At 42.8% G+C, this 12,009-nt stretch overlaps 1 protein-coding gene across 2 annotated transcripts; it reads left to right on the forward strand.

The window, feature by feature from the left end:
• The first annotated feature begins 4,525 nt into the window (after positions 1-4,525).
• Positions 4,526-11,407, forward strand: LOC121902455. 2 transcript variants are annotated; one of them, XM_042419778.1, is made up of 3 exons: positions 4,526-7,131; positions 7,535-7,589; positions 9,842-11,407. In XM_042419778.1, the coding sequence occupies exon 1, from the start codon at positions 4,799-4,801 to the stop codon at positions 5,765-5,767; it is 969 nt and encodes a 322-aa protein (XP_042275712.1). In that variant the 5' UTR covers positions 4,526-4,798; the 3' UTR covers positions 5,768-7,131; positions 7,535-7,589; positions 9,842-11,407. The 2 variants fall into 2 exon arrangements, with proteins under 2 accessions (XP_042275712.1, XP_042275711.1); XM_042419777.1 differs by lacking the exon at positions 9,842-11,407 and having other exon boundaries at positions 7,535-8,001.
• Positions 11,408-12,009: the final 602 nt, after the last annotated feature.

Raw genomic sequence — 12,009 nt, forward strand, 5'->3', positions numbered from 1 at the left:
ATATTTGTCAGTAACATAGCCTGAATATAAAGATGGACGTAGCAAAGCATGACGTCACCCATCAGTTTGCATCAGAGACAGTTTGAAGCCCAGAGTTTGATACTTACGCTCAGCGCCATGTTTTCTGTTTGTATACAAGACCTTCCAAATAGGAAGTGTGGCGTGTTGCTGTTCACGCTCTGGAAACGCATCCCACTACCTCGGACCCAAGCTAACGTTAGCTTACCGGGAACACCAAGCAGTGCTGACTTGTCGTAACATTAGCAGGTATCATTATCAAGTAACATTGAACTTACCAAAATAATGCGACAATAGTCCGACTCAGTGTGAAATGTCAATCACGGCTGTCAATCAATGCACACACAGTGGACGTCAAGGCTACTATTCATCTTTATATCTTATTAATGGAGGAATAATTTCCAAAATGACCACCAGCACACTTATTAAAGGCCTTAATTTAGAGACTGAGACCATAATGACTCATCGAAAAAAATTGAATTAATTAGTATTTCATGAGAGAAGTTGACGCTGTTTGAATGGGAGTCTATTAGACCCAGGGATTTTTTTTGGAACCAGCACTGACTTCAATTTCAAGCTGTGGTTGTTGCTGCTTGGTCAGTAATAGAAGTCATCACTGGCTGCAGCCCCTTAAAAACAGAACAACCTGACTTTGTGAAAGGAGGGGAGCTTGTGATTTCTGTGATAGAGGATCCACTGAGCTTCAGAGGATTCTTTTCTCTGTTCTGCACGAGTCAGCATTGGCCTGAATTCCAACAATATCACCCTGAAGGATGTAATACCAGCTGGTGCAGCGAGAGCTTTCCCTGTATGATATTGCACACAGAAAAGTCATCGGGGCTCAGCCCCCGACAAGCACCTGTATTTGATTTCTCATCTCGACTCGGCGGAGAGCTGTAAGCCTTGTTCTCGCTGGCACTAATCCTCGCTAGAAAACAGCTTTCAGAGGATTAGCATCAAGAGCATTAGCAGAGCCGCACTCGTCGGCGGGGGAGCCGTGCTTTTCCCTCTTCTTCTTCTTCTTCTTCTTCTCGTTTCCAGCCTCTTTCCTCTGTAACTTAACCTCACACACACGGCTCGACTTGACTCGGAAAATCTTTTGACCTTCCGGTGGCCTCCATTAAAGCTCGGCGCTCCCCATTGACATTCAGTTAAAACTCCCCTCAGGTTCTTCCCCCTTCACGCTGTGGCTGGATAACTTAGTCGTGTAATTCAACGTTATCTGGGGGAACTGGGCAACACACACACAGCCCACATGCCGAACTGGGCTTGACCTACTGCAGTAAGCTACTGTATCTTGTTGTTAAAATCCCCCCCACCCCCCCAAAAAAGCTTGGGGTAAAAGAGGTGCGAGACCCTGAGGTGTGCAGGTCGAAAAATGTAGAAAAAATAAAGCCTAATTCCTGCTGCAGGCGACGCATGGATGGATATCAGACAGAACACAGAGAGACATTCTGGCTGTGAAGAAACATGGAGAATAACAGCACTGCTTAAGGCCTCTCATAATGTAAGAAGATCTGTTTTTTTTTTAAAGCAACAATTATGTTTCTCTGAACAAAGAGAGTTTTATTCTGCATGGCGATGAGAAGGAACTGTCGGAGGCCACGACTCCTGCAGCGAACACAACCAATAACTTTTCAGAAATGGTAAATTTAACTTTCTCCTCCAATTTTTTTTTTTTCTTCTTCTTCCTCCGCCAAACCTCTGCAAATATTCCACTCTAATCATTGGCTTTGATACCATTTCTCCCCCCACAAACAGCGGGCAGTTCAGTTACGAGCACTGAGAGATAAAAAGCTGGTGCATCCGGGCAGGGATCAAAAAAAAAAAAAAAAAAAGGATGCTTATTCCCCTCAGCCTCCAAATTCCTGCTGGTTGCGACAGAGTTGTAAATACCCAAGATAAAAGACGGCTCTGCATGCTTGTACTTAACATTCCCATTAGACTACCAACAATGGCTGCCTTTGTGTTATCTCGTGTACGGATACGAATGAAAATTCCTTTGCCTCTAGTACTTTGCAAAAAACACAATTCAATCATAGAACGTTTTTGAAAACAGCAAAGAGAAGAAAATAGAAAAAGCAAGCTCAGTGATCTGACGAACAAAAGCGGGCGATGTTTTGGGAATTCTCCAAGGTGAAAGCCAAAGGAAGGATTTGGTTCAGAGGGAAGATGAATGGAAAAAGTGAAACGGACTGTCTGTTGTTGGCAAAAGCTGCATTTAAGGAGCTGCGGGAGGCCTATTAGAGAGTCAACAGTCGGATCTGAACTTTTTAATGAGCCGTTGCTGATGAATGAAAATGAAACTCTCGGTGCTGAACTGATGTGGGCGTCGACCGCGAGCGCAGCTTCAGCAGAGGAAGGAGAAAACTGCTCACTGTAGAAGGGGGACGATTGAGAATAAGTCCAACATTTTGGGAAATCTTGTCTTGTCCCCCGCAGAGTCAGTCACTAATATTTCTGTGCATCCAGAGAGGCTCTGGATGCATCTCTGTTTATCTCTGGACAACAGGATGTGTTTAGCGTAGCTTAGCACAAAGACAGGAAGTAGGGAGAAACTTGCTAGCCTAGCTTCATCAAAGCTTGAACAGTTTGGGTAAAGAAATATGTATCAAGAGCCATCAAATTCACTGTTTATAGGGTCTAAAATTAAGAGATTAAGTCAACTTTAAAATTGTTTAAATCATGTGTACACAAAATATCCAATAGTTGTTTAAAATTAGAGAAAGTTGATATGATTTGAGAGGAATTTGCATGAGTACTAATGTTAAAAATCATTGTATTTCAGTGTTATGCTCCGTCTAAGGGAGGCCGAGACACAACATGAACTCTCTCCATCTTCTCAATCAGCCACAGAGACAGATTTCTGAATTTCAAGGACTGATGTATTTAATGTTTTAAAGGAGATGAGGAGCGACGAACAGACTTCAGGATGGACAAAGGCCGACATGACGAAACAAAAACAAACAGGGAAGATGATGAACGTAACCTAACAATCACTTAACTCCCTAATTTAAATAAACAGGAGGACACAGAATAAACAGAAACATCAGAAGAAGAACAAAAGCTATCAGCGTGGCTGGCTGGGAGGAGACGGACACAAACTTAAAATCACTTTAATAGGCTCCGGGAAAGTTTTATACATTTAAAACGTTAAAAATTCACAATACAAAGAGTAAAAACTGACTTAGTTTGCAGGTCATCGGTTTGCCTCATCTGGGGGGGGCACACCCATACCTGACACTTAAAAATACTTTAATAATAATGAACTAAAGATAAAGTATAAAGATGTCTGATCAGTAAAGAACATGGGCAGTAGTACGACAGGGTGCAGGATGTTGTTGTTTTGTTGCTTGATATTACTTTTAACGTCAAAGAGGATGTGTGTTCAGGCTGCAGAAATCTTCATGTTGTGCTCAACTGTGACATTTAAGTAATTGCATTTTCCTTCTTTAATTCTCTCTCCTTCGTTCTCTCTTCTAAATAAGTTCCGGGAGGTTTTCTGTGTCCAACCTGTCTGATGTTGGCTATTTGGTGATTTCAGCAATTAACCAAGTGAGTATTATTACTGATAGATATGAAAGCTTGAAAAATTAAGACCCGAGTTGTAATCCACTGGCATTAATCATGGTTATTATATTAGTATTATTCCCTGCTGTTCTTCAGGCTGCTGTGCGTTGGCTCCTGTGTTGATGTCACAGCCGGTCTGCCTGTACGGTTGCCAATCCTAAATTTAAGCTTCTTGTAGTGTGCGCGAGTGTCAGTTAAACCCCTCAGACTGTAAAATGAAAATGTAATGGACCAACCTCACACACACACACACTCACTCACGGTGTAACTTGCTCCACACTGAAGTGTAAGAATGTTGAATGAATCTCTCTCCTGCCCTTATTTTGCATACTGACACTAACAGGTCTGCAGCGTCTCGGCGCCGCAGGGGAGCCGCTCACCACTCCACCACTCCACCACTCCGCTCTCTGTCTGTCTCTGTCTCGGATGGGAAAAGTGACAGAGAAAGCGGATCTCCGAGGGCGACGAGACAAAAGTGAGAATGTCAGAGAAAATTCAGAGAATGGCTCAGGAATACCGGGTCTTGTAAAACAAATCACAAAAAATAGGATGTCAGACTTTTTTTTCGGTGACTACTGAAGCGCTGAGGATGGAAGTCGTGTGTTTTCCCCTTTCCATCCCCGACACCTCCTTTTCTTTCCTGCCTTCCCTCTGCTGTTACTTCTCTATCTCCTTCCTTAAGTCATCCTTTACTTCCTCACCTCTTCCTCCCCTTTCCTGCCTTCTTTGTGTTTTTCTTTGTTATTATACCACAACCTTCTCTTCACTATCCCCCCTCTGTCTCTTCCTTTTGCTACCTCTTTTTCTTGATCCTTTCCTTTTCATCCCGACCTCTCCAGTTTCCTCCCTGCTTCCTGTTCTCCTTCCCTCCTCCTTTTCTTTCCATCCCAACTTCTCTCCTTTCCTTCCCTGGCTCCTCACTTCTTCCTCCTTTTTATTGGTCCTTTCCTTCCTGCTGCCACTTTTGACTACATCCTTCTTTCTTTTCCGGCTTCCACATTTCTTTTTTTACCAACTTCTCCTTTACTTCACCGGCTCCTTTCCTCCTTCTCTCCCTCCTACTTCCTAATTTCCTTCACCCTTTCCTTTCCTACCTCCATCTTATCTTTCACTCCTGCCTCATTTCACTGGTTCTTCACCTCCTTCTCCCTCAATCTTTGATTCTCTTCCCTTTTCTTACTCCTTTGTTCCCTTTTTCTTCCCCACTGCCATGTTTCCTTCACTCCCTCCTCTTCCTTTCTTATTCCCTACCTTCTCTTCTACTTCTCAGCTCCTTCCCTACGTTCACCTTTCTTTTGCTAAAGCTGTCTTTCCTTTTTTATCTCCTACCTTGCTTCCTTACCTTGTTCAGATCCTCCGTTTCTTCACTGCCACCTCCTTTCCTTTTCTACAATTTTACCTCATTTCCTTCATCCTTGCCTCCTCTAACTTCTTATTTTCTTCCCTGGCTCGTCACTCCCTTCTCTCACTCCATCTTAAGTTCTCTATCCCTACATCCTTCCTTATTTCCTTTGTCCCTACAGCCACCATTCCTTCTCTGCCTTCCCTCCCTCCTTTCTATCCTTGGTCCTTTCCCACTTGCTTTCCTATGTCTTCTCCTTTTCTTTTCTACTTTCCTGACTCACCTTTTCCTTCCCAACTTCGCTGTTTCTTCATTAATTGCTCCTTTCCTTCATCCTATCATTTCCGGCCTCCTCTTTTTTTCTTTTCCTTCATTTCCTCCTCCTTTCCCTCCCTACCTCTTTTCCTACAATCACCCTCCTTTCATGAATACCTCCTTTCCTTCTTTATCTTCCTCTTTCCTTGCCTAACTCCTCGAACTTCTGTCCAATCGTCTCCTTGGTCTTTTTTCCTTACTTTTCTCAATTCCTCCTACTTACTTCCTGGCAGCGATAACAGGTATCGAGATGGGAAAGGAAACCGGTGGGAGGACGGACAAAAAAAGGGGAACCCCTCCCCGTTTTTTCTCCCCCACAGCAGCAGCAGCAGCAGCAGCGCTGAGGTCGGGGATCCCGGAGAGCTCGTCCGGCCTCGGTGCCAGTCGGTCGGTCGTAGAGGCAGAAGGGACACCCTGGTTTTCCAAAGGCACCGAGCTGTTCGCCGTCCCCTCTCAGCGGGGACCCTGCGGAGGTCACCGCGGGTGACGAGCGAAGGGCCTGAAAAATGGGCTCCGGTGTAGGAAGTGGGGGATAAACACACAAACACACACACACACACACACACACACACCAGGATATGAAATATTATCAGTTCTGTTGATTGAGCTTATTTGGGTCTCCTCGTATTTCTACAACATCAGCTGTTCCTGTTCGGAGGGGGATTTGATGACGAGTAATAAACTGCACCTGCTAAATAAAGTTCCACCCCCCCCCCCCCGCCCTAATGGCAAGACAGTACATCATACCCTGCTTACCTCAAGGCTTTATGAACTGGACAGCTTTGCTAATTTAGCATACTTTTAAAGGCTGTGAGCTCATTTCGGAGGGCAGCGTTCGTCTCTGACGTCCGGTCGACCTCGATGATCTGATTCACCGCCTCCTCGTCTTCTTCTTCTTCTTCTTCTTCTTCTTCTCTGCTGTCAGCCGCAGCGCACACCCCCGGTTTACAGGATATTTAATACCTGACAAGCACCATTAACCACTTTTTTAATGAACAGTGTGTCATTAACTCACACACTGTCAGAGTGCTAATTGGAACTTAAAATGAAAGAACGCGTCATATAATAAGTTGACACCGGTTATTAACTCCCAGTAATAATAACAAAGCTCTGAGATATGTCTGGTTGTAAATAAATTGAGGGAAAAAAGACAGTTTGCACAGCAGAGTGCACATAATATCTGCACATAATGAGCAACAGGGATTAAAGTCACAGTCAAATGGAAAACGGCGTTTTGGCTATTCTCCATGTAATAACATATATCTGTTTCAATTTTATTTTTTATTTGACTTTTATTTGAAGAGGAATGCACAATTGTGGCGTTTTTGTTCTAATGATGGCGACAGAAGGAAAGGTCAGGAGGTCAGCTGAAACCAGCAGCCCTCCTGATAGAACGAGGACGCCGTTAACAGACATTAAGGCGCACCTCTCAGCCAATCAGAGTGAAGTATTGTCTGACGCCGTGGAACAATCGGACCTAGTTGGAGCGATGCAGAGCTCCACCGACGCGGAAAAGGGGCAAAGTTTCCTGATTAGTCCTTTTAATCTGGTGTAAGCACAATGTAAACTTGCTGATGGTGACCTCAACAACAGCAGTGCTTCTGCTTGTAATGCATTTTTGCTCTGATATGGTCCCAGCGGAGGGGAGGGGGGTGAAGGGGGGGGAGAGATGACACACCACATGTGGACAAACCAACATAAAGGGCGATTCTGCCGCTCTCAGCTCCCCGCTGACCTGCAGACCTTGATCAACGCTCGGGGGCCGATTCATAACAACACGCAGGCAGCTCATTACGTGAGGGATACAGCTGATGACAACAAACAAGCAAATCAGCAGCAGAGGTCAACAGGAAGTTCCCAGCTTCACCCGGTGACTGAGGTCAAAGGTCAGGATATCAGAACAGAGAAATACTTTCACCTTTTTTTTCTTTGTTTTCTGCTTCTAGACGCGCTGAGCTTTGTTTTTTTTAATGTCAGTTCATGTCAGATTTCTGCTTCCGTAGTCTCAATATATAACCAACGATCTCTATGGTTACAGACTCCAGCAGATACAGTCTGTGGGGTAAAAAAAAACACAAATGAAAGCTGATTTGATGCAATTATCCAATTAAACTGCTGCTCTCTTCTGTACCGGCAGAAACTCCTCATATTTAGATTTTGGATGACAAAGTTTAGATGAGTGGAAAAACTGAAACCCCAAAATATATATAAACAGTATTTTAATAATTTCTTTTTATATAAACATAGACTTATTATGGCGAAATTAAAAACATGCATTTCTATCTTTAGGACAACACAGAGAGGGGACAAGAAGAAATCGGGATAAAAGAAGGAAGGGGAAGATGTGAGTGTTGCCGTGTTTAAGCTATCAGAGAAACAGCTTTTGTGGCGCCTGTTCAATCATTTCAAAGTTCCACAAATCTTAACTTTTGGCAGCTTTTAAAGCACAGCCGATGACTGAAGGCTTCTGCTTGTGCTGTGATTAAAGATGATGGAAAAGTGTGTTTTTCTGAATGTGTATGTGAAGACAAATCATCATCATCATATTCAGACCTGAATAAAAAAAAACATATCAGCCTTCAGATTCAGTGACCAGGTTTGTTCACATCTTAATACTGTTTGTAGGTTTTTTGAGGTCATCAGTAGAGATCTTGATAGATTATAAAACTTGTAAATAGCTAGAAATGAATGATGCCCTCATTACATGCTTTAAGATGTAAAAATACTCTACTTTGCCAAATAATATGTGTCTGATACTGTATAACTATAAAGAAGAGTCTTGAAATGACAAATTTCTCCTCCCAGAAATATGCAAATATTTGTTGGATGTCTCCTACTTTATTGAAAAGTCCATTTTCAGTCTGTGTGTGTAAGTTTCTGAGTTGCGTACCGGACCACGACTGGCTCCAAACTAGTCGTGATGTCACAAATCCTGCTCGTCGTACACGTCTTAAACTCACATTTAAAAAGGTGAGCACAGAGAAACTTTCCTCCTTCAGCAGATGATTGTGAAAAACATCATTCTGCACAGAGAAGAAGAACAAACATCCAACTGAAGAAACAAGAAGCAGTTTTAAGTGGAGGAGGACTTAAAACACACATTAACTGATTTTTTGTCCACTTTTAAGTTGATATGTTGAACTTATTAGCAAACAGTTGCTTATTTCCACATCCAGCAGTTACGGAGCAACATTATCATTCATGTGGAGTCGTGTTTCTGTCCACCTGGTGAATGTAAGTCCAATATTCTCTCTCTCTTAACTCTGTTTTTACTCCAACTCCTGAGCAAGAGTTATACGGATGCCATTTAAAGTTTTAATGGCAGGATAGTCAGAGTCACTGCTGGAGATGGAGAACATCACGTACCTGGTCTTTTTCTGTCGAGTCAGGGCCTGGACTGGTGCAGAGCCTGCGGCATATAAGATTGTATGACCGCGGCAAAAACCAGACTGTTGTGGCTGTAGTAAGTTTAGTGAATCAATAAAGGTGTGTAGTTTGTAAATTGACCAATGATTCTAGGAAAAGTTTCTTATTTCCACATCCAGCAGTTACGGAGCAACATTATCATTCATTTAGAGTCGTGTTTCTGTCCACCTGGTGAATGTAAGTCCAATATTCACTCTCTTTTAACTCTGTTTTTACTCTCTACCAGCTCCTGAGGGAAATATCTGGCTCTTTAGCTGCTAAATGCTCCACTATGTTCACCAGCTAGTCTACAGCTAACTGAGCAGGTAGTGTACAGTTGGATTTTTAGAGCTTTTTGTCTGAAAACGTCGCTATGAGAGACGCTGAGAGTGAACCAAAACAGTAAAGTTGCAGCCAGACAGATAAACAATGAGCTGAAACTCGTCATAAAGCTCCATAAAGCCGAGAGTACGAGCCACAACACATTACACACTGACTTAGATATATTTTTAATGTGAAAAATATCGATTGTAGCTACTTTAAGTATTTGTATTTGCAATGTGGTGGCTGCCCTCCTCTTTTTAAAACGTATCATTATTTGTGCCAGTTTAAGCATTAATATATATTCATAGGCTAGGAAACAGGAAGTGTTAATAATTGAAATATCTCTATATGAGTGAGCTCTTCTATCTACAGAGACCACTGTGTGTTTTCTGTGGAATATCAATAAGAGATATTCTGATTAAAGTAGTTCATCCACCAGGATATAATCAAAGACCGGAGTCATCTGGAGTTCATAGGAAAATTACAATTTACTGCGACATTAAAGTAATTATTTACATAACCAAGTAAGAGGTATATGACAGGTTTAAAACTATATTACCAGCCAACACATATGTGAAGATTAGTATTGCTATGGCAACAGCGGGAACATGGACAGCTGCAGCATTAAGCTACTGTGGTGAAGTGATTAGATTATAGACAAGATTATTGATTATTGAAACTGTTTTAGTCACTTGACTTTGTTTTAAAAGAATCTTTTTTTTTTTGGTCTGTCAGCATGTTATCTTGTTCCCTACACGCCATAATGAACACCCCAGAGAAACACACACACACACACACACACACACACACACACACACACACAGACAGACGTAGCTGCTGTAATAAAGTGAGCCTCTTGCCCTTTAGGAGCTGCCACAACGATCACAAACTGAACCTTTGGTGGAACGAGGCCGCGTCTCTTCCTGCTGTCTGATGAGTCTCATTTACCTTCACTGACTGAGGCTTTGCTACTCAGCCGCTGTTCACTTCAGGCCGAGTTCATCTAACACCGTGTATATATACCAGCCGCCTGTCAGAGGAAGGCCCTGGACTTACACAACTCCCTCTGCCTCTCATCCTTTCAGTCGCTTCCTCCTCCTCCTCCTCAGCCCGGTATCATACCAGAGCTCGAGGATAATGTGTCAGTGTCTCGTTTTGCCTCACCTAGGTGTGAGAGGTACATGCGTGTATGACTTTCAGAGAGCCCGTCAAGTGTCGCAGAGTTCAGATGACATCTATACAGGGTGACGAATTTCCATTTTCAGAGGTGGCGGGTTGGTTGGATAGATCCGGACTTGCAAAAAGTGGAATTAGTGGACTTTGCTGCAGGTGACGGCTGTTCGCTTCCTGCTTCCAACCAGACCTTAACCACAGCATTGTCACACCATAAAACATCATTCTTTACCAGTAAGCACAGACCAATTATGTTGTCCTGCCAATCACTGCCGAAGAGGCGCCATATTGGAAAAACTGTGTCCAAGCACATAAATCTAAAGATTAAATTTTGTGACTATGTCATGAGCTGCCATCGCCCCCTGCTGGTGCTACACCTTCATACATGCATGTACTTCTCATGCCTAGACGAGGCAAAACGTGACACTGAGACGGCGTCCATGTGGATCAGCAGGTGTATTACTGGGTTTTCCTCCTGTTGGGAAATCGTCAGCTGGTGGGAAACAAACCTGATTACACAGGTGGGATTAATGTGCTCAAACACACTGAGGCATCCGCAAACAGAACATTCTCAAGTTTGAGCATTTCAAATAATCTAAAGTCACTCCTCTAAAAGATGATTTTAAGTGTTTTTAAGCAGAAAAAGTGTTTCAAATGTACCTATATGCTTGAAACACACATCTGACACCATCGTGCCGAGGTGTGTTTTAGCCATATGTGTCTATTTATAATCAGAATCAATCCTTTTAAGAGCTGCAGGAAACATCTACGGTTGTTTTACAGTTAGAATGCTATCAGATCACTTTTCTGTAATCTCGGTGGGCACAACAACAGCATGTCGAGTCATTTTAAGACACTGGAAGGTATCAGACATTCCGGGTCTGTGCAATGACTGAAAGTGCATCATATGAATGTATGCTTAGCAGATTTGAGTGATGACAGGAGGGAGGGGGCGACCCCCCGTGGAACAGGTTTTGGGACTATATAAAGATAAATAACGACCTCCACTAGGATTCTGTTTTTTGTTGTTGTTGTTGTTGTGGTGCCTCCCCCAAGTGGGATCTTGTGATGTATACCACAGCGATATACCTATATATGAGATACATGGAAGCATGTTGGGTATGTAATGTAATATATGTGCGTACAGGTGTGAGAGTTCTTTCTTTCATGTCAGCTACCTATCTTCATTTCTTACGTTTTCTTTTTGTTTGTTTATTTATTTATTTACTTGTATGGAGAAAAATGTTGGGTTTGCCATGTACCGAGCCTTTGAAAAGTTCAATAAAGACTTGAATTCAAAAAATGAATGCTATCAAATCGTCCATCACTTCATCTAGAGGCGGTCTCGTTAGTGCTGCTTGCAAATCTCAGCCAGGTGTAAATGACATCTGTACAGTTTGATGTACAAATTACATCCACCCAAGAACATCATCTAAGTCGCCCATCAAAAAGCTACAGACTGCTTTGACTCACAAGACCAGGATCACATGACCGACGGAGGAAGTTGAGCTAGCCCTCGTACCCTCGCCTCGTACGTCATAGCGATCCCTCCAGAGCGTCCTGCGTTTCTTCTCTGGACTTTAGATGTTTGTGGGCGAGTCTGCCAGCTCCACCGCCTAATTTGCATATGCAGATCCAATCACGGATGTAGGCAGAACTGAGATGTTTATTAATTAGTGCTGTCAAAATTAACGTGTGAATTTTTGAATTAATTTGAATTATTTAACACGTTAATAATTAACACGATTAATGCATCGATGTCTACCAGAAGCTGCAGCGGGCCAAGTTTTAAGACTAGAGTGAAGATACTGGTATCATATGAGAGACGATGACTGCAGGCATCCATCGGTATCAACATGTTA

Source organism: Thunnus maccoyii, chromosome 8 (assembly GCF_910596095.1).
Source record: "Thunnus maccoyii chromosome 8, fThuMac1.1, whole genome shotgun sequence".
Taxonomy (NCBI): domain Eukaryota; kingdom Metazoa; phylum Chordata; class Actinopteri; order Scombriformes; family Scombridae; genus Thunnus; species Thunnus maccoyii.

Coding starts and splice junctions, on each gene's coding strand:
- LOC121902455 (XM_042419778.1), top strand. CDS start 4,799: ATGTTTCCTTCACTCCCTCCTCTTCCTTTCTTATTCCCTACCTTCTCT.